Source organism: Manis pentadactyla, chromosome 11, assembly GCF_030020395.1.
Source record: "Manis pentadactyla isolate mManPen7 chromosome 11, mManPen7.hap1, whole genome shotgun sequence".
In the NCBI taxonomy this organism is placed as follows: domain Eukaryota; kingdom Metazoa; phylum Chordata; class Mammalia; order Pholidota; family Manidae; genus Manis; species Manis pentadactyla.
The window spans coordinates 28836584-28860460 of NC_080029.1; the positions used below are offsets into that span (position 1 = coordinate 28836584).

Sequence of the window (23877 nt, forward strand, 5' to 3'; positions counted from 1 at the left end):
AAAGCAGCAGGATACACATTCTTCTCAAGTGCACATGGAACATTCTCCAGAATAGACCACATACTAGGCCACAAAAAGAGCCGCAGTAAATTCAAAAACATTGAAATTCTACCAACCAACTTCTCAGACCACAGAGGTATAAAACTAGAAATAAATTGTACAAAGAAAGCAAAAAGGCTCACAAACACATGGAGGCTTAACAACATGCACCTAAATAATCTATGGATCAATAACCAAATCAAAATAGAGATCAAGCAATATATGGAAACAAATGACAACAGTACAAAGCCCCAACTCCTGTGGGATGCAGCGAAAGGAGTTCTAAGAGGAAAGTATGTACCAATCCAGGCATATTTAAAGAAGAAAGAACAATCCCAAATGAATAGTTTAAAGTGACAATTATGGAAACTGGAAAAAGAACAAATGAGGCATAAAGTCAGCAGAAGGAGGGACATAATAAAGATCAGAGAAGAAATAAATAAAATTGAGATCAATAAAACAATAGAAAATATTAATGAAACCAAGAGCTGGTTCTTTGAGAAAATAAAAACAAAATAGATAAGCCCCTAGCCAGACTTATAAAAAGAAAAAGAGAATCTATACACATCAACAGAATCAGGAATGAGCAAGGAAAAATCTCGACAGACCCCACAGAAATACAAAGAATTATTAGAGAATACTATAAAAAATTATATGCTAACAAGCCGGAAAACCTAGAAGAAATGGACAACTTCTTAGAAAAATACAACCTTCCAAGACTGACCCAGAAAGAAACAGAAAATCTATAAACAGGCCAATTAGCACCAAAGAAACTGAAGCAGTAATCAAAAAACTACCCAAGAGCAAAACTCCCGGCCCAGATGGATTTACTGCAGAGTTTTATCACACATACAGAGAAGACATAATACTCATTCTCCTTAAAGTTTTCCAAAAAATAGAAGAGGGAATACTTTCAGACTCATTCTATGAAGCCAGCATACCCCCAATACCAAAACCAGGCAAAGACCCCACCAAAAAGGAAAATTACAGACGAATATACCTGATGAACATAGATGCAAAAATACTCAACAAAATATTAGAAAACCGAATTCAAAAGTACATCAAGAGGATCATACACCATGATCAAGTGGGATTCATCCCAGGGATGGAAAGATGGTACAACATTCGAAAATCCATCAACATCATCCACCACATAAATAAAAAGAAGGACAAAAACCACATGATTATCTCCATAGATGCTGAAAAAGCATTCGACAAAATTCAACATCCACTCATGATAATAACTCTTAGCAAAATGGGTATAGAGGGCAAGTGCCTCAACATAATAAAGACCATAAATGAAAAACAGACAGCGAACATCATACTGAACAGCGAGAAGCTGAAAGCATTTCCTCTAAGATCGAGAACAAGACAGGGATGCCCACTCTCCCCACTGTTATTTAACAGAGTACTGGAGGTCCTAGCCACAGCAATCAGACAACACAAAGAAATACAAGACATCCAGACTGGAAAAGAAGAAGTCAAACTGTCACTATTTGCAGATGACATGATTTTGTACATAAAAAACCCAAAAGACTCCACTCCAAAACTACTAGAACTGATATCGGAATACAGCAAGGTTGCAGGATACAAATTTAACACACAGAAATCTGTGCCTTTCCTATACACTAACAATGAACTAATAGAAAGAGAAACCAGGAAAACAATTCCATTCTCAATTGCATCAAAAAGAATAAAATACCTAGGAATAAACCTAACCAAGGAAGTGAAAGACCTATACCCCGAAAACTACAAGACATTCTTAAGAGAAATTAAAGAGGACACTAACAAATGGAAACTCATCCCACGCTCTTGGCTAGGAAAATTAATATCGTCAAAATGGCAATCCTGCCCAAAGCAATCTACAGATTTAATGCAATTCCTATCAAATTACAAACAGCATTTTTCAACGAAATGGAACAAATAGTTCAAAAATTCATATGAAACCAGCAAAGACCCCGAATAGCCAAAGCAATCTTGAGAAAGAAGAATAAAGTGGGAGGGATCCCGCTCCCCAACTTCAAGCTCTACTACAAAGCCACAGTAATCAAGACAATTTGGTACTGGCACAAGAACAGAGCCACAGACCACTGGAACAGAATAGAGACTCCAGACATTAACCCAAACATATATGGTCAATTAATAGACGATAAAGGAGCCATGGACATACAATGGGGAAATGACAGTCTCTTCAACAGATGGTGCTGGCAAAACTGGACAGCTACATGTAAGAGAATGAAACTGGATCATTTTCTAACCCCATACACAAAAGTAAATTCTAAATGGATCAAAGACCTGAATGTAAGCCATGAAACCATAAAAACTCTTAGAAAAAAACATAGGCAAAAATCTCATGGACATAAACATGAGTGACTTCTTCATGACCACAATCCCCCAGGCAAGGGAAACAAAAGCAAAAATGAAGAAGTGGAACTATATCAAGCTGAAAAGCTTCTGTACAGCAAAGGACACCATCAATAGAACAAAAAGGCATACTACAGTATGGGAGAATATATTCATCAATGACAGATCCGATAAAGGGTTGACATCCAAAATGTATAAAGAGCTCACGCACCTCAACAAACAAAAAGAAAATAATCCAATTAGAAAATGGGCAGAGGACAAGAATGGACTAACAGTTACCAAAAGGAAAGGGACTGGGGAGGATGGGTGGGAAGGGAGGGATAAGGGCGGTGAAAAACAGAAGGGGGCATTACGAGTAGCATGTATAATGTAGGGGAGGGCATGGGGAGGGCTGTGCAACACAGCGAAGACAAGTAGTGAATTCTACAGCATCTTACTACACTGATGGACAGTGACTATAATGGGTGTGTAGGAGGGACTTGGTGAAGGGGGGAGCCTAGTAAACATAATGTTCTTCATGTAATTGTAGATTAATGATAACAAAACAAAACAAAACAAAAAATGGGCAGAGGAGCTGAACAGACACTTCTTCAAAGAAGAAATTCAGATGGCCAAGACACATGAAAAGATGCTCCACATCGTTGATCATCAGAGAAATGCAAATTAAAACCACAATGAGATACCACCTCCATCCAAAAGACAAACAACAACAAATGTCGTTGAAGTTATGGAGAAAGGGGAACCCTCCTACACTGCTGGTGGGAATGTAAATTAGTTCATCCATTGTGGAAAGCAGTATGGAGGTTCCTCAAAATGCTCAAAATAGAAATACCATTTGACCCAGGAATTCCACTTCTAGGAATTTACCCTAAGAATGCAGCAGCCCAGTTTGAAAAAGACAGATGCACCCCTATGCTTATCGCAGCACTATTTACAATAGCTAAGAAATGGAAGCAACAAACAACCTAAGTGTCCATCAGTAGATGAATGGATAAAGATGTGGTACATACACACAATGGAGTATTATTCAGCCATAAGAAGAAAACAAATCCTACCATTTGCAACAACATGGATGGAGCTAGAGGCTAGTATTAAGCTCAGTGAAATAACCCAGGCAGAGAAAGACAAGTACCAAATGATTTCACTCATCTGTGGAGTGTAAGAACAAAGGAAAAGCTGAAGGAACAGAACAGCAGCAGAATCACAGAACGCAAGAATAGACTAACAGTTACCAAAGGAAAGGAACTGGGGAGGATGGGTGGGAAGGGAGGGGAGAAGAAAGGGGGCCTTACATAATAGTAGCATGTATAATGTGGTGGTGGTGGGCACGAGGAGGGCTGTGCAACACAGAGAAGACAAGTAGTGATTTTATAGCATCTCACGACGCTGATGTACAGTGACTAATGGGGTATGTGGGGGGGACTTGGTGAAGGGAAGAGTCTAGTAAACATAATGTTCCTCATGTAATTGTAGATTAATGATACCGAAAAAAAAAAAAAGAATTTAAGTGATTAAGGAGTAAAGAGCTGAATTAATTATACTCCAAATATCAGAATACTGCTACAGATCAAAATGTATTCACACGGACACATGATATCTCACTGACAGTGCCTACAACTCTCCAAGGCCAAAAACTACAATACTGATTTCTAAACAAATTCTTTAACTCATGCCTAACTATGAAATCCTCTTTTTACCCAAAGGATAGCCTTAAGAGGCTGGAGGGTGAGGGATGCTCAGAGTCTATTCCCAAGGATTGGTATCTATTCACCCATCTCCTTTTATCTGAGGCTCCAGCACTATGCAGTCAAACTTCAGCGATGTTTCATCAGGATTTCTAAACAGCAGCAGCCAGCAGGCTGGCTGGCAAGAGAAAAACCTGGCTTTAAACATCATATAATGCCTGGACACAAATATAGCGACCTCAGAGCTCCCTTTGGATAGGAGCCCCACTGTGCCTCTCCCTGACAACTCTGGACGCAGCTCACAGTGCAAGTTCTCTCAGTCATCTGTCATCTTATATCATGTTTGCTGTTTCTTCTTCCTCCAACACATCTTCCATTGCTGCCTTCCCACTGTGCCCTATGGACCAGACCCCTATCCATTCTATACTAACCATTCTCAACTTCTTCAGTCTTTTCATCTCCTTGCCTTAAATGAAAACCTAGTATGTCACATAAAGACCCTGACACTCCTGTAGCCCTAAAGGAATTTCTAACTTTCAAAGCTCCCGTCTCCACAGGTGAAGGGAAGCTGCTGTATCTTCACAGTTTCGATCTTGCAAACACCATGTCCAAGTAGGTTCAAAAGATCTCACTACACTACCCTACCCTCTCAGTCCAAAAGCAGCTGTCTAGCAAACACCCAATCTTTTAACCACATTAAATGAGCACTCTTGCATCTGTTTCCTGTATTTCTCCCCAGGTCTCCACAGGCAGGAATTTCAGTTACTATGTGTATGACCCAGGCTTAAAGTTCATTGACAATTTAAACAATGACAACAACTCTGCCCCAGACACTCTCCCATTGCCATATTTTGCACCTTGCCATCATCTGAACTCATCTGCCACTTGTACTTCTAAACATTCTACTCTATGACTATAACCTCTTTCCAGTTATTTAATTCCAACACACCTCCCACAATGTCACTGGAATGACTAGTCCTTGGTTCATTCAAACCACCAGTTCTATTCTGATGTTATTTCCTTCTCTTCATGACTTGGAGCTCACACCCCATTCAACCACTAGTCTTTACCATCAATTTTTCTTTTCTCACAAAATCACAATGTTAGATAAATGCAACCATACTCTGTATCCAAATCAAATGCAACTGGGAGGCACACACCTGATCATCTACATTTGCTCTCTTACAACACTAAACTATGTTTTCTACCTTTATCTTGTATCTACCTACCACTTCAGCACTTTATTAAAAATAATAATAATAAAGAGAGAAATGTGGTATCCACATATAAATCAAGTATAAAAACCAAATGAGTATTCATATTTGAACTGACTGTTTAGAGTTCATAATGCATGAGCAAAACCGAAAGTTTCTGTGATGACTGTCCTTGTACTGTTCACTATGTAACTTATTCATTATGTAAGAATTTGTTCTACATGTAAGAGCTTGTTTGTTATGCCTCAGAAGATTGGAGACTGACGAAAATTAGGCTTGGGGTGGATTAATGATTGTGCATTGAGCATTGACTCCCCTACACAGAATTTTATTGTCATTAACAACCATTTGATCAATAAATATGAGAGATGCCCTCACAAAAAAAAAAGGACAGACTTCCAATGGTAAAATAAATAAGTAACCGGGATGTAATGTATAGCATAAGGAATATAGTCAAGATATTGTAACAGCTTGGTAGGGTGATAGCTGGATCCTAGAATTATGTATATAAATGTTCTACCACTGTGTTGTACACTTGAAACTAATGTAATGTAATACTGTGCGTCAACTACCCTTCAATAAAAAATAATTATTAAAAAAAAAAAAACAAAAAAAAAAAAAACAAATGCAACTGGGAATTTGGTATTTAACTACTGCCAACCCAAGAGACCCCAAGCCAAGTGACAGGACAGTTATATAATCTTCAAGTCTCATTTTAGATGGTAATTCCTGTGATATTTTTCCTAACTGCTCTCAATACCATCAAATGCTCTATCTCCTCTGTCCCATCTTTTTTACATGTTCCCATTACAGCAAATATACTATAGAATTGATATTGGTATACCTGTCTCCCAGCTAGTTCTTTAAGGGAAGGTATCCCACTTTTTTATGCTTCTAGCACGTTGCTCTACCAAAGAAACACTTAAGAAATTGTCTAAATGAATGAACAGATCCACGATTTGTATTTCTACATACAAATACCAAAGGCAGGGGGATAGGTAGAGACTGGAAAAAAGAAAACCCTAACTTTAGTGTTGCCTAATGATACCTTGCTGTGGGTACCTTTAACCTTCTTTGATTGCAATTTCAAATTTTACTTCAGGCCTATAAAAAGAAAGATTCTGGAACAAACATTTGTAGAAAATCAAAATAAGAAGTTAGTTTTGTTCACACAGAAATTAATTAACAGATGAATTTCTAACTTACCATGGCAACATCATCTAAAATGCTCTGAGGTGAACTATGAGCCATAACCTAAAAGAAAAAAATAACTGTTATTTTGAAAACAAACAAAAAAATCAATATACACAAGAAATTTTAAAGTACCCTCAGACTAGCATGGGAATTTCTTGTGGCTGAAGAACCTTTCTACAAATTTCTTAGTTCTCAGAATTTCTCTTCAATGGAAGTTTGAGTTCATACTCTGGGATGCTAATCACTATAGTATCTATCTTCTAAATCAAACTCAGATTGAGTTTTAAGTTTTAATGCTATAACAATTAAAAGTGGAGAGGGCAGCCTAATTTGCCATTCTTAATGTTAAAAGACCCATACCATACTAGTGGGAAAAAAGCATTTCCTTAAAATGCAATCAGTTATTCCTTTACAGAAATATGGTGCTTTGCTATAATAACTATCTTATTAGAGGTACGACTTTGCTTCCAGGAGACAACGAAAGAAGGTGGTGTACCTAAGTGATTAATTAAGATCACAAGTTTTACAGGCTCAGCTCAGCTACTTATTATATCACCATGGTCAAAACACAATCAATCCCTAAGCCTCAATTTCTTCATGTATAAAATAGGGATGAGTGAGTTAAGACTGTCAGTAAGTTTAAAGAAATATAAGTTCTAAAAAATGCTTAACATAGTAACTGCTAAGAACGAAGCCTCGCACATAGTAATCAATCAGGGAACCCTATTATTCTATGGTGGAAACTATTTTGTTTCTCTTCAAAAGGATGGATCAAAACTGATGAGATATGCTATTGGCTATTGCCAGAAAACCTCAACTGTACTTCAGCAGCATTCTAACTATTAAGACGAGGAGGTGGCAAGGCATTGTTGGGGCAGGGGGAGAACAAAACTGGCAACCGTGACCCTCTGAAATGAAAGCCCCCAGTGTGGAGCTCTGAAATAGGTTGGAGGGCTCATTTAAGTAACCATGAATTTCTTAATGGAACTAAACAACGATTGACTTGGCTCTGTGGGATTCTTTATTTTATGAAGTATCTAGTATTTTAAAGTATAAAGCAAATGTTGGGCATGGAAGAAAGAAGAGACTAACCTTAGAACAAACAAAATCAACTAATGTAGCTTCTTCTTCACCTATGTATTCTATGATTTTCTTATTAATCCATGGTCTAATTCGTCGTTCCATCAACATCTGCAAAATAAAGCATGTTACTAAATTAAAAAGAGCTTGTTATTGCATTCGTTAAAAAGCCTTTAACCACATGATTTTTAAGACTGAACTGCAGTAATATCGTTCACAAGTTGAACTAAGGTATTTATCAAACTAAAATTTTCTTTGTAGTTTGTGAAGACTTTAAGCACCACCAAGAGTTTCCTCAATAATTTACTGAATTCCTTGGCTATGTCAAGATTCCAGGCACATTACCATCCCTACTTGTCATTAACAGAATCACCTGTGTTAGTATGTTACATTCAAAAGCACTTCCAATAAAATGATGCAATACAATTTGCTACTCACAGAATCCACAATAGACCAATCCAGTGGATAAGCAAAGAGCTCGGGTTTGGCTGTAGGGATTTTCTCAATCAGACTCTTTATGTGTTTACGTTTTTCTTCAGTGTTTACAGTGCCCTTGGCAGCATTTTTATCATCTTCACCATAATCCAAGGGAACCAGTTTCCGTTTTCGGGGTACATCATCACTGTCTTCGTCCTCAAATTTGTTAAAGACGCTATCTACAGGAAGTTTCTTTCTCTTCACAGAATTAGGTTGACCAGGACTATTGGAAGCACCTATAGTAAAAATACTGCATTAGCATGATGATTAATTTTCAAATCATGTATCTTATAACCCACCATCCCTCAAAAGCAGTGCAAAATATACTTTCACAAATCTTAAGAGAAGGATCCCAACTGTAAAAAATAACTCACCACTCACAAGTGCTAGAAAATTTAACTTTTTTCACTTCTCAGAACTCGAGGCAGCTGCAGATATAGGAGCACTAGTAGAACTATGAAAACAATCATGAGCTAGAGAGGCATTTTTTAATATTCTTCTATCTACCTACCTATCAGCACAAATTAATTTTTTCCTTTAGGCAAAATTTAGGTATTGGCAAGGGGGAAAAACTGTAGGAAAGAAGGAAGGAAGAAAATGCTAACGTACCCAGTTTAAGACTTAGTCCTATTTTTGGCCTATGCTCCTCAGCTTGTTGTTGATCTGGTGAATTTTCATGAGGAATAATAATACCACAAGGAGACTCATCCCCAGGAGTATTGGGAGTTGCATTGCCACTGGCGGAGGAAACTGATGGGGCAGAACTGATGGGCCGCAAAGTCGGCTTGAGACAGGGCTTTTGTTCTGGCTCTTCCTCCTCTTCCATGGGTTCCTCTCGTTTTTCTTCCTTTTCTTGCTTTTCTTCCTCCTCTTCTTCTGATTCTGGTTCTTGCTTTATTTGTGGTTGTCTGCGCCTCTCTGCCTCTTGTTCCATCTAAAGAGAAAAAAAAAATCCAAAAACAATCTAATTAATTTAGACCACAACTATGCTCTATTCAACTGGATTTTTGTTTTACATATCTTTCATAAAATTTCTATTTCTTTATCATCAGGAATAACAAAACACTGCCTGTTTCCATAATCAGAAAGCAGAGTAAATTCTGAGAGTATATTAAGTATTTTGAAAAAAAATTTTGATATTGTTTATGTATTTGCCATTCTTCAGGGGCTTGTATAAACTTTTTAGAGATAACAAAGGTAAGTACGCAAGTTGGCTAATTCAAAATTCATAACAGTTGACTAGTTCAATAAATATGAAATTTTTATTAAAGAAATTACAACCCATAGTTTTAGCATAGTATAAATAATACATAAGCAGTAACTCAAATCCTCAGTGTGGTCATACATAATCATTCGTTCTTTCTAGGTAATGGCTGAGGGTGGTAGTCACTTCTGTATTCATGAACAGGGAAAGGAAGAAACAGAGTGGGAGACGAGAATTTGAGAGGAAAAGGCCTATACCAAAATTAACACTTCCCCTGAAATTACTAAGATTTTAAGAAATCACCATAAGACCATTATAAAATCTTGGATGAGAATAGACTGATAATTTTTCTGAAAAACAGAAAATAGGAAAAAAAATAAAAATACATATCCTCAACTACATAAAAATAAAAAAATTTGTGCCTGACACACATAACATCATCTAATCATCAACTCACAAAGAAAGTACAATCAATGACCATTAAACAATATGTAAGGCATTCAAACCCACTGGTAGTCAGAGAATTAAAAAATAAAAATATGCCAAACCTAAATGTTCCAATGGTAAGGATCTAAAAGACTGACGATATGTCATAATGAAGGCTATGAAAAGAGATATAAGGGTTATTATAAACTGGTAAAATTCTGGGTGGCAGATTATACCTGATTTAAAAACACATTAGAAATCAGCATGTAAATTATAATCCAAATTATAAAACTTATGTGTGAGGAGGATATATGTATAATAGCCACATATTTATATTGGTTATACCTGGCTGATAAGAGATCAGATAGTTTTTAATTTCTTCATTATTGTGTTATATATTGTCTGAACTTTCTATTTACTCATATGACTACTTAAAGACAAAAATGTGTTCATTTTGAAAAAGGAACATGTAAGAAAACATAGTTTCTATTAACAAATAGCATATAACAAGTTTTAAAAAGTCAATCATGAAGAATTTATAGTATTAATTCTATTCATGACATTAAGAATGAAAAACTTTTCTAAAGTAACACACTCCATTTAAATCCAAGAACAGGGTATGCATTTCCAACAACATAGATAGAGCTAGAGGGTATTATGCTCAGTGAAATAAGCCAAGCAGAGAAAGACAAGAACCAAACGATTTCACTCATTTGTGGAGTTTAACAACAAAGTAAAACTGAAGGAACAAAACAGCAGCAGACTCACTGACTCCAAAAAGGGACTAGCGGTTACCAAAGAGAAGGGGGTGAAGAGGTAGGGAGGGTGGAGAGGGAGGGAGAAGGGGATTAAGGGGCACTATGATTAGCACACATAATGTAGGGGGATCATGAGGAAGGCAGTATTAGCACAGAGAAAACAAGTTGTGACTCTACAGCATCTTACTACGCTGATGGACAGTGACTGCAATGGAATGGTAGGGGGCGGGGAACTTAATAAAATGGGTGAATGTAGTAACCACAATGCTGCTCATGTGAAACCTTCAGAAGACTGTATATCAATACCTTAAAAAAAAAAAAAAAGAACAGGGTATGCTATGTCCTATGACAAAGTCTTCTTTTTTAAAATGATAAGCTGTTCATGAAAACATCTTTAATTTATTTTGAAAACATATTTAGGGTGGCAGCGAGTGAAGGAACTCAAACAACAAGTCATTAAGTCTAAAATCATATTGTAGGAAGGACAGGTTTCCAGGGAAGTTTCATTAAAAGGCATTCATTTAACTTATTTCAAAGAAATAAAGGAGTAAAACATCTAGAGGCAGTTGTTTTATTATACAAATCATCAGTATTAGTTGATTTACAAAGTAAAGGTACTGACTGATATCCTCTCCCCAAATAACAAGATGCATAGACCATAAAGTGCATTTCCCCTAGAAACCAAACTATATCATAGCTGGCTTGCTTAAGATGACATGATAATCTCAAAACAATGCTGTTATGGATATTATAGTATCTCACCCTCTGGAGCTCTGCATCTGGATCAGGGTGTCCTTCTGCCAGAAGACGCTGCCTGATTTCCTCTAACTCTTCTTTCTCTCTTTTCCTATCCCGTTCATCCGCTTCCATTTCCTTTTCCCTATCACGCAACCTTTTCTGAAGAGCACTTCCTCTGCAGAAGTAAATTATAATAGGATTTATTTAGTACTCAGATCATACTATTACACATCTCAAAAAGCACATTCTTTCAATACCAAAAGCTGCATGCTAAGGGACTGAAGACTATCTTATTTATCTGCGGAACACCTAAGACAGCATGCTCTCTACATGCTAATGTTTAATAAGCATTGTCTTATCATTTATCACCATGCCTCATTCTTAAGCCATTCTGAGTAAGTTTTTGAAACAAGTAGAAAGCTTTGTATTCCTACTCCACAGGGAAGAACCAACACATAATTTATTTTTTGCCAAGTTGTTTTGCCAAATTAGTATGAATAGTAGTAATACCACTAAGAATAGTTCTGTATCTTCAGCTTCAGTCAATTCTTCCCCTGGAGGGAAAAAATTGCAGAAAGAAGTAGTGCTGAATCAACAGAAAGCAGAGATTATATCCAGCAGCTTATTATATCTCAGAATGGTTCATTTTACTGACTTTTTGCATTGTCTACTAAATCAAATCCTTGGCATTCTTTCTATTTAAATTGCTAATTCCAATATTTTAATTATTTTGGCTCCAGTGTATTAAATTGTAAATTAAAAGCCTTCACCACATGCCTGGATGTCAGGTACATGAGGGAGGGAAAAAAATCAAAATATTGCCCATACCCTCAAAGAAATTAGTTTGGAATGGAGAGAGAAGAATAGAGTAATGGTGATGGACAGTGGTGCTGATGGACAGTGACTGGGGTGGTGGGGGTGGGTGTATGGTATTTAATAAAATGGGTGAATGTAGTAACGACAATGTTGCTCATGTGAAACCTTCAGAAGATTGTATCAATACCTTAATAAAAAAAAAAAAAGAACAGGGTATGCCATGTCCTATGACAAAGTCTTGCTTTTTAAAATGAAAAGCTGTTCGTTAAAACATTTTTAATTTATTTAGAAAACAAATTTAGGGTGGCAGTGAGAGAAGGAACTCAAACAAGTCATTAAGTATAAGATCATATATAGATTAAGGTAAGATCACATCACATGGCACTTTTTTTGTACCACAGTGCCACAAGTACTAGAATGAGAATAGGAATGCCAAGGGAACAAAGAGATGAGGGAAGGCAGGCCTCACAACAATACAGCAATTGGGCAGGGGTACAGGGTGTGGGGTATTTAGATCACTCCACAGCACTCATGAAAGACTAAAATTTGAAAGACACTCCTTGAAGACAAAATTTCTAGACCACCTTAGTTATGAAGATTAGTTAAAACTTGCTATAAAAATTAGGCCTCTTTAAAACACATGAAAAAAAATCAATTTGCTATAATACTATTATGTACTTCCCACCCAAAAAGATGCATAGAATGTTGACTCTTTTTCTAACAGCACTCCAACCCTGAAAACAGCCTATCAGCTATTGGGCTGATTACAAGCAGGATGTGAAGATTTATTTATTATTCCACCAAATGAGTTTATACTCTCTGGCAGATAAGGGAAAATACAGCTAATAAAAAACTGAAAGTGTGAGTTCATAAAGCAAGGCTTCTTTACCTATAGTATTTGGGATCATCTCTATCATCATCATAATCTTCTAAGAATTCTTTCAGTCGTTTTGCTTCTTTTGCCTTTGAGGAAATGAGGACAAAGCATGCAAGGTTAACATAAAAGTCACTCGGACTACCCCTCCCATTTTCTTAGGAACAGATCTTCTTGTCCACACCATCTGAACTTAAAAATTCTCATATGCTTCATATACTAAATAAAAATTACATTAAATATTTTTCATCTTTTGCTTGTAAAACAAGTCAGATTTAACTTACCTGAAATGAAAACGTTATAATAAATTTCCTCTCTGAATATAATCAGCCCAAGTAAAATAATACATATATATTTTTTAAACAGGAGAAAAAACGAGTTTAATTATAAATGTATAGGGAAGCCAGAAACATGGGTTCCTACAGTAATATTTCCTATGAAACCTGAGCACACCAAGAAACAAAATTGCAAGTTATCTTACCAAATCTGTCAACTTGACAGAAGTATTTTATATTTCATTTGTAGGTAGATGATGCTACAAAAAGTAGTTTTTATGAAAAACAGGATTAAAATTTTAAATCACATTCAAGCGTCAATCTAAAGGTGAGACCTATCAATGTTGAGTACGCAAACCATAAAAATATATACATTTCTTACTCTTAGGTTTGGAATTTCAAATACAAATCTATTATATTTAATAGCAGTTATATCTACTATCACTTATATATAAAAACATAGTATATCTATATCTGTATCACTTATATCAATCGCTGAATCTATATAGAAAGGAGATAAGGGTAGGTTTCTGACCACAGTAAAACTTTTAACTCATGTCACGTAGTTCATACATTACCTCTAAAGACTTCCCAACATAACCATCCATTTATGACCAACTCCTCCCCCCAGACAGAATTAGTTGTTCTTCCTCTGCACTCCCCAAATACTATGAACATATCTTTAGCAGATCTTAAACACTCACACACACACACACTACAGTAACTACCTTCTCTGACATTTCTCTGAAACACTTCTTTCAAAGTCAGAAGTATTAGTTATTTTGTATGCCCAGTACTTAATATAAGGCTGGGACATAATGTATACTCAAAATTTGTCAAATGAATTAAAGTAGATTGTGAGGTAGCAATGACATTGCTTACAAATATCAAAGTAAAATACAGGAAGGCCTATAAGGTATATACTAAAATATAAATGTAAGTTACCACTCTAGAGTAGAAATCTTCACTTTTTAAATCATGTACTTCTGTTACTTGAACATTTTATAAGAAGTAACTTTTTTTTTTATAACTGGGTTTTTTTAAAGCTCCCAAACAAAAAAGTTATCAGAAAATTTTCTCTAGAAAGACAGGTTTCAGATTTGCTTTTAGGAAGCAGAATCACCTCAAATCTACTCCCCCCAATGTTGTTGATAGCAGACGTTTCTTCAAATAATTATGTCTCTTACTATATGGTTCTCTTCCTACTTTTTAACCTAGAGATCAGAAAAAAATTGGGGGATGGGAGCTACAAATCAAGTAAATTAAAATTATCTTAAATAATTCTATTACATTAGAGAATCTACTATCCGGAAAACCCATCTATCTAGTTGCTGCATGTATCATTTTGGTTACTTACAAAAATTCCCTCTATGTCTATATTTTCAAAAGCTATCTGAAGAAGATTCCTAACTTCAATAAGTTTTTGGAATAATTATGTCCAAACTGGAGATAAAGAAACTTTCATGAAACTCTGGCAAAAAAGGAACACATGGAGCACAAAACTGAAGTAAATACTATGATAAAATAAATTATCTGTCATTTTACTTAGTAACAACCTATGCCAATTGCTTCAGTATTCATTTATCAAAATGTGTAAATGCAAAAAAAGACTTTTATGATTATTATGAAGTTTAAAGAATATAGTAACAAAGAAAAACTAATTTACAAATGTTATATACAGAAGACAGCAATTTTGATTTATAAAATGAGGCCTTACAACACCACTGCCAAATATACACCAATACAGAACGTCATCAAAGCCTCTTCAAATTCAACAATGTAGATTCTTAATCAACAAATGTTCTATGAATTCTTCTTGTGACAAACTCACTTTGACAGTATGCCAAAATAAATTGTTTATAGGCAACAAAATGTGAAAAACAGGAAGAAAGATTTCGGTAAAGTTGTCTCAAGGTTACGTGAACTATGTAACAAATTATACTGGGAGCTCATACATTTTAATTATGAAGTTACTTCTAGTTAACAGTGAAGATTTTATCTTGCTTTTATTTTAAAATTCACTTATTTTTAACCCAGAATATTACCATTTCTCTTCTTCTTTCTTCTTCTCTTTCAGCCTCTTTCTCATATTCACGGGTTTTCTTCCGTTCTCTGATTTCCCAATTCTTAAGGCGCTAAAACAGAAATCATCAAAGCTTTAAAAATATACACAAAAGATTCTAAAATTTTTGACTAATCTAGTACATTAGCACAAAATCTAGAAAATACCAAGTGTTAAGAGCAAAAGCATTTCCTCAATTTACCTCTTGATAAGCAGCTTCTTTCTCTCGAAGTTTTCTTTCAAGTTTTCTTCGTTCATATGCATCTTCTTCATCCTCTTCTCGGTCCCGCTTCTTGTCTTTCTCTCTCTCTCGCTCCCGTTCCCTTTCTCGCTCTCTCTCTCGTTCCCGTTCTCGTTCTCGTTCCCGTTCTCTCTCTCTCTCTCTTTCCCGCTCCCGTTCCCTTTCACGATCTCTGCTCTTTTCTCTATGTAAACAAATTATTTTTAAAAATATGTTACTCTATTTTTCTTAAAAAACAAGGACATTTTTATGAATATACAAACTCACAAGTGTGATTTTAGCATTTGATTTCTACAGAACTGTAAACTCCTCCGTATTTGTCAAAAAACCACAGAATATAATTCAAGTCCAAATTCTGAATTGCATTCTCAATTCAGTGTTAATCCTTACCAGTATCTCAGAAAACAAAGGAACTATAAAACTTGCATATAAAAAATTCAAAGAACTAAAATGAACATGTTAAGAAAATAGTCTACTTCACCGGTGATCAAGGAATAAAGGTGCTGCAAAGGTATGGAAAAAAGGGTATTTTGGCATGCTGCAATAAAAATTAGAACAACACCCATCAGCAATGAAAAGTTCTCAAATACTTAATTCAGAATGATAAAAACAAACAGCACATTACACACTGTATGATGCCACAGATGTAATTAAATACAAATATATATGTATATATGAAATAATATACTGTTTATGGACTCACAACATCTGTAATAAAGCATAAATACACTGATTTTTACACATGTCAAATTCTCAATAATCATTATTCAGGAGTACAATGGTAATTCTAGGGGAGGAAGGATGGGAAGAATATTAATGCCCACTACAGATTAAGAGCACTGGCCTGCTAATTTCAGCAACTGTTGGACTGACCTAAAGCAGACATCACTTTAAGCTACAAGCAGCTGGAATATCTGTAACACAGAAATCTGTATTTGAAAACTAGATTGGTAGGGAAAAAAAAAAACTTCCTTCCCTTCCCTCCTTTACTTCCTTCCTTTGGTAATTTTTGCTCCACCACAATCCTGAAGAATATGAGATAACTCATCAAATGAATTCAGTATAAATAAGAAATTTTTAAAAAGAAAAGAAAAACCAGGTGAAATTACTAGGAGCCATAAATACAGACAGAGAAAATTTAAGCCTAGGAGGTGAGTGTGGCTAAAAGCAGTGGTGCTAGCTGATTTCCGAGTACATGGGGCTTTGACGAAACAAGGATTAGAAAAAAATGTCCACTTATGCAGCGAGACAACAGGAAATCATGTCTGCCCAGAACATTATTATTAGGTGGTTCAGTTGATGTGGTCTGGGTCTCAATATAAACTGGCTTCAGACAAAAACTAACCCTAAAGTAGAAAACTGTTACTTTAACCTATGTTTTACAAGTGTGGAAAGACAGCAAGCCGGGCTGACGAAGTTCTTTCATCACATAAATGTAAATGGTCCTAGGGAGGGCTAACCTGCAGTTCTATCAGGAAAACGGTAATTTTCTCACAGTGCCTTACCTTGATCGACTCCTGTCCTTATTCCGATCTGAGCTCCTTTCCCGATCGCGGTCACGCTCTCTCTCTCGATCCCGATCGCGATCTCTCTCTTTTGTCCGGTCTCGATCCCTATCTCGTTCTCGTTCCCGCTCCCGTTCCTTCTCCTTTTCTCGTTCACGTTCTCTTTCCCTTTCTCGTTCCCGTTCTCGCCTTTCTCGTTCCCTTTCACGCTCCCTCTCTCTTTCTCTCCGTTCTTTCTCAATTTCCTGTCTTTCTTTTTCTTTTTTGCCTTTCTCTTCTTCCAGTTTCTAGAAACCAATAAAAGTACTTTTAGAGTTAACTCTGTAGCTCCAGTATTTAGGGTTTTCCCGGCGCAATGCCCAATACTGGGAACAAAAAAAACCAAACCACTGGTACTTTAAGTATTAAATACTGGTGGTTTACAGGACAAATTAAACTGAGGCAATCACAAGACTAGATGGATTTCATTTCGTGCAAAACCATATACTCTACACAGACCAGGCGTCTCCCATCTTGGATGCTAGGAGATTATGTCAAGGGTGGTTTATCATCCAATGATTACATAATAACTAGTGAAGAATGTGCTGGTAATAATAATTTCTAAAAGTTCAATCACTTGATTAAAATGTAATTCTTCCCATTATGAATTTCTGTGCTATCAGTGGCACTACTGATACTAATTATAACCCCACACTTCCCATCACCTAAAGGTTACTAGTTGAGGGTTTTAAAGAGGAGGTGGGAGAGGAGAGTCAGTTCACTGTAATACAAACTAAACAATCTTCCTCTGGTTTGTCCACCCTCCAAAAGACAAACTGAGTTCAGCCAAGATCTGCTCTATTACCTACAGAACCATTTACCCTACCATTACAAGCTGGACAGCCCACCAAATACAGAAAGTTTGAAAAATCACTCATTCCAAGCAAAAATATACATATTCATAATATTTTCATATAACTTAATTTTAAAAGCAACATACTTTTATACCCATTATGCCTCTAAGACAATAAAAATTTATCAACAGTGATAAATCCATCCTTGGAAGGAACGATCGTGTATTAACTTACAGGTGCTGTGTTAGGACACGGATCGCCAACACTGGATTAACCTTGCCTATAAGCTATGTTTCTGGGAGGAAGAGCAAGTACATGGTTCACAAATAAACCAAATAACAAAATGAGACCAAGTTTGTACCCTGACAAGATTACCAGTGCACCACACGGTCTCTATACAAACTCAGAAAAAAAATACCCCAAACAGGAAAAACAAAACAAAACAAAAAACAAAACAAAACACATTTATCCCTTCAGGTCCATGTTTAGTTGTCACGGAAATGAAATTTAAACTGCAACAATAAAATGTGCAATTTTTTTTCTTTTCTCAGTCATGTAAAGCATTTAAAACAACTTTAAAAAGGCAGTCTTACCTGTTATACTCTTTTTCTCCTGCTCATGGATCAGAGAACTGATAGAGGATTATGAAAGCAAAGCTAATGCATGAGGAATCAATATATTCAGCTGCTGTGCCAGTCTGTATCAAAGTAGAGTGCAGGCAAAGCCAATACTGAATACATTGAAATTACAAAGGGAAGGGAAAAGAAATGATAGGAAGAGGACAGAACTGAAAGCTACGTAAAGGGGCAAATTCTAATTTCTGAAACAGTTCTAATGGAATATAAGTTTATTTTGGAAAATGAGGGTAGACTATGTAAAACTTACCTCAGTGTCATACACTTTTAAAGAAATTTGTTTATTTCTGATAATAGATACTTACAGATTATTTTAGGTGTTCCAATAATAATTTCTGTTGTAGAATTCCTTAATTTTTCTGCTCTTGCTTACTCACTGTACTACTTATTTCATAGGTGTATAGCTCCATTTAAGTAATAGTTTGTTTCAGAACTCATTTCAAAAGTTTTGTGCAAGTAAATGAAAAAGTGAGTGAATGTGGTCCATACTAAATGTATTTCTTCAAGATGATATAGGCAGCAATAGATACACACACACACACACATACATATTTTAAGACAAAGACTGAAGAAAAAGGAAATGAAGTGAGTCTAAAAAGACGTAGGAAAGTAGTGAAATAATGGAGAGGAAAGGACAGAAAAAAAATTAAAATCTTACCTTATTCTCTCTTCAGACTCGTCCGTGCTGTAAATGGACGCCCCCTGCGACGCTGATAACCCTGACAGTCTGTGGTTATTTAATAAACTCATACCAAAACATGCAAAGGTTCACTGAGCTCATTTTTTATACTAGTTTCAAACATCCCCTTTAACCATACCACCCAATAAAAATAACTGTTTAATTTTTTTTTTAAAGCACATTTTGGAAATTCAAACATTCCCCCAACAATGAAATAAGTCTAAGAGTGTCAAATGTCTGACAACTTCTCAAACTCTGAAGCAAGTATATATTGAATTTTTTAAAAGCACAATTTCCTCGTATTTTAACAATGACATGACAGGGTTTAACAAATAACCACGGGGTAAACCACACACACAACTGTATACCATTTTCAAGCTTACTCAGACCCTGAATTTGAGTATTGAACCTAACCAAAAGTATTTCTCTAAATGACTTTCCACAGACTACCTTTTTAACTCTCAAAATTAATTTGGGAGAACTACATTTGTGCTTTTAGACATACTTAATTCCTGAAAAAGCACTGTGTATGTGAGCTAGGGCTGGGCATCTGGATAACTGTTCAAAAGCTGTAGTTCAATGCCATTAACTGTCAACTTGGGATTTTGAAAGCAGTGAGAAAGAATAAAAAGAAAAGAAAAAACCAAACACATAACATTTCACTGAGTTAAAAGTCACTCAGTCTTATGAGTAACAACCAGTAACATCTTTATTATTTCTAACATCAAAATACATTTCATGCAGTGTTTGCATTTCACTGTCCATAAGCATCACCTTCAACACCAGCAAACATTCACAGATGCACTGTCACTGAGAGAAGCTTTCAATAGGCAAAACTCGTGAGTGGGATTTACTATGCAGAAATACCCATAATCCAAGCCAGTTACCCCTTTGCATATTTTTCTGAGGGGGCATCCATAAATATAGTAAAAAACAGAAGCTCATACTTACATCCTATTCCTTGTTACTTTCCAAGCTGAGAGTTTCATCTTGCATTAGTCACCATATGATCTCTATCATAATGGTGGGGGTCAATGAATAGATTAGCTTTATGGGAATTTACAGTTCTTCCATGCATCTAAAATTTGGTAAGTCTGGTAACCACTGGCCTACTTTTTAAAATCTCCCCCTCTCAACTTAAATCTATACAAATATAAATCTTAAATTTTAATCTCAGCTTTAAAGAAAAGATTTTCCTAAGATTAAGTTAAATAACTGCCCCCAGAAATACACTACAGTGTATGTTATCCTGCTGCCCCCTTGAATCTAAAGTCTAATTTAATTCTGACGTTGATGTCTATCTCAAAATCTAAAAATAAAATTAGCTTTTATTCATGTTAAAGTGAGATGACTGCAGAGTAGTCAGTAACTGAAAAAACTAAGTACAACATGTCAAGGACCACTTTAATATGATATTGATCTTGTTTCCTGGTTTCTATCTAAATAGTAATTAAACCTATAAAAAGCATTTAAACTCACATTCTAATGTAAGGTTGATTTTTTTTTTTGTCTGTTTGCTTTGGATTCTGTAAAAAGTCTAGATTGGTATCAAGTGAACAAGTAAGAATACTACCTTGTGTGTGTCTCTGAATTTGCTGATCTCTCGGGATATCAGGTCTCTTTTGTCCTCTTCCATTTCTATAGCATTTATATCCTCCTAGAAGACAAAGGGGAGAGAGAGCAATGAATGCATAAAGATTCACCTACATCAATAAAAAGAGATGAAAATTAAAGGTTAGTTATTCTATGCGGGTCTTAAAAGACAGGAATAAATAAATAAATAAATATAACTTACATAGTAAATCTAGTGTTCCAAGTTACATAGTGAAAAATCTGATGGACAAGTATCACAAACCTGGCAATTAGTTAGTAAACACGATTATTGTTAAAGCTTACAATGTGAACGAACCTTAGTGATGAGTGGATAAGGGATCAGTGGGGCCACTGGAAATCTGCGAAATATCTGCGAAAAAATCAACAAAGATTTTTAAAAAAGAAACCAACTAACAAAGAGCTTACATTACTCTGCAAAGCAATGCTCTCCATATCTATACTATAAGCAGTGCAAATTTCTGTGATAAATTCTTGATTTCAAATTACTTGATAAAAAAGATTTTACTCTCTGGGTCTCACATCCACAAGGTTTCCTTGATTCCCTCTAAGATGCAGCAAAAAAAATCACACCAACAAAATTTACTCATTTCTGCCACATAGAAGCATTTCTTTGATCCTTTTCTCCTAATCCATATCAAAACAAGTAAGTCTACTTACTTTCTTCATTCCTATTAATGGAGTAAGAGGAACAAATTCTATAGGTCTCAATTACCCTATACCTGACAGATTCCACCAATTATAATTCCCAATGATTGGCACTTCACTAGACAGGTTTTTAATGACTACATGAGGAAGAACTAGCCAAGTAATAAAAATGTATTTGGCCACAAAGAATATTGAAAATAGCCTAATAAGGCAATGACATCCAAAATAATATGAACTCTAATTACCATTTGCTATTAAGCCACTATGTATATTTTTTGGTACTTTTTCATGGCAAATACATTCCATGCAAATAAAATACTTCAACATTTTTAAAGAGTGCTCCCTATAATTTCTCTAAGCTTCAACAAAAGAAATGAGTATAAAACCCAACATTTTCGTTCAACCTGGACTCCCTACTGTTCAGTTAGCTTATGACAAAGAATGATGATAACATAATACACTGGGAAGGAGTGTTTCATCTTGTGCTGCTCTTTTCATCATCTTCCAGTTAGTTCAACAAAATTATTGTCCATGACGGGGAAATGTGCCATGGATATAAGGAAAAGCAGCTACAAATTAAGAAATGGGAGAAAATCCTCAGTGAATGAGAGACCTGGTATCCTGCTTGGAGCAGAGACAGAAAAACAACAAATACAGAGTAAGGTAAAACAAAGCCAGCCCCTTCATGGCCAAAACAGCCAAAACCAAAACCAAAAACACTTATTTGCCCCTTAATATCAGTTCCTACTCATCACTTAAATTTTTCTTATTTAATTTGAATCGACAGAAAAGCTCAAGCTTCCATGCCAATGCATTTCAAATACACAAAGCAGAAATGCTTTGGTAAAAAAACGAGGAAGTTAGTACAACAGTCAAACTGAACAATATATTTTCATAACAGCTTATCAACCTATTGTCCCCTCAAAAGTTAAAACATAATGAAAGTACAAGAGTGAGACAATAAAAAGTAAACTGTAGAAATGACTCTGTTGTCAGAAATCAGTAATACACATACGTCCTCCTTCTTTTCCTTCTTCTTCTTCCTGGGGTGAGAGTCAGATTCTTGTGAGGGGGCATTGAGCTCACTGGAGTATTCCCGTATTAAAACTTCAATGGCCCCTTTGATCATCTGATCTCTTCTCTTTGTTTCTTCATCTAAGGCTTCCTCGTCATCATTAGTGACAGTTTCTGGCCTGGCATTCTTAAAAAAAGAAAAAGGCCAAATTCAGGGAGGGAGGGAGAAAAATCAGTCTAAAGCCAAGACTTAGTACACAAACATATTTTCTTTAGAACATCTCAACAATCCTATTAAGTGCAGATGTGGTTTTATTCTTAACCTCACAAAACTAAACTTAAATTCTTTAATTTTTTTATTCCTTAGATACTACCTCATCATTTTCCTTTTCTTTTTTTCCATTGATAGCTAATATTCTGATCTTTAAAATATAGCAACTGAAAGATTAAATCACAGGACTAGCAAACTACACAACTGGAAAGCTTTCACAATTTTTCAGATGGTCTTGCTAAGACTGGCAAAAACTAAAAATGCTTACTAAACAACTAACTCAATGAACTGTTCTAAGTTTAATTTTCTGGGAACGAAAAGAAAAATATGATTTTTGTGAAAAAAAAAGTGCACTATGATACCTACCATTTAAAATAAACAAAAGCTTCTTTAGGTTAAGGGGGTGAAAATTACCGGAGAGCCATATACAACAAAATGCAAGCATCACATAGGTCAGGGACTGAAAAGATGGCTTCTTCCCCATCCCCATTCCCACCCCAAGCTTTCTACAATTTTATAAAGTGGAAATATACAAAAGGATGTACTTAATACACTAAGAAAGAATCCACTCTAAATACAAGTCTTTCTCCCCATGACTTACATGTGTAACATTATAAAAGACAATAACACAAAATTCATGTTGTAATGTTTCTTACAAGTAAGTATTAACAGAACACTATTGGTTTTTAGAAGAAATCAAGATTAATTTTGTTCCTGTGTAAAAATCACTCGCTTCTAGGAAAAATAAACCTGGGGGGATTATGCTCCCCAACTTCAAGCTCTACTACAAAGCCACAGTAATCAAGACAAGTTGGTACAGGCACAAGAACAGCATAGACCAATGGAACAGACTAGGGAGCCCTGATATAAACCCAACCATATGTGGTCAATTAATATATGATAAAGGAGCCATGGACATACAATGGGGAAATGACAGTCCCTTCAACAGCTGGTGTTGGCAAAACTGGACAGCTACATGCAAGAGAATGAAACTGGATTATTCTTTAACCCCATACACAAAAGTAAACTCAAAATGGATTAAAGACTTGAATGTAAGTCATGAAACCATAAAACTCTTATAAGACAACATAGGCAAAAATCTCCTAAACATAAGCATAAGCAACTTTTTCCTGACCGCATCTCCTCAGGCAAGGGAAACAAAAGCAAAAATGAACTCATGGGACTACATCAAAGTAAAAAGTTTCTGTATGGCAAAGGACACCATCAACAGAAC

General features: G+C 35.6%; 1 protein-coding gene across 2 annotated transcripts in view; it reads right to left on the reverse strand.

Annotated features, from left to right (window-relative positions):
* RBM25 (RNA binding motif protein 25) overlaps positions 1-23877 on the reverse strand; it is an 87449-nt gene that overhangs the window by 5341 nt on the left and 58231 nt on the right. For both annotated transcript variants that reach the window (XM_036913283.2, XM_036913284.2), the window contains 12 exons: positions 22374-22559; positions 21009-21062; positions 20673-20756; positions 16953-17239; positions 15409-15631; positions 15190-15279; positions 12885-12958; positions 11204-11354; positions 8663-8987; positions 8015-8289; positions 7589-7687; positions 6509-6556 (listed from right to left, as the gene is read on the reverse strand). In XM_036913283.2, the coding sequence (XP_036769178.1) occupies positions 6509-6556; positions 7589-7687; positions 8015-8289; positions 8663-8987; positions 11204-11354; positions 12885-12958; positions 15190-15279; positions 15409-15631; positions 16953-17239; positions 20673-20756; positions 21009-21062; positions 22374-22559 (1896 nt within the window). The remainder of the gene's footprint in view (positions 1-6508; positions 6557-7588; positions 7688-8014; positions 8290-8662; positions 8988-11203; positions 11355-12884; positions 12959-15189; positions 15280-15408; positions 15632-16952; positions 17240-20672; positions 20757-21008; positions 21063-22373; positions 22560-23877) is intronic.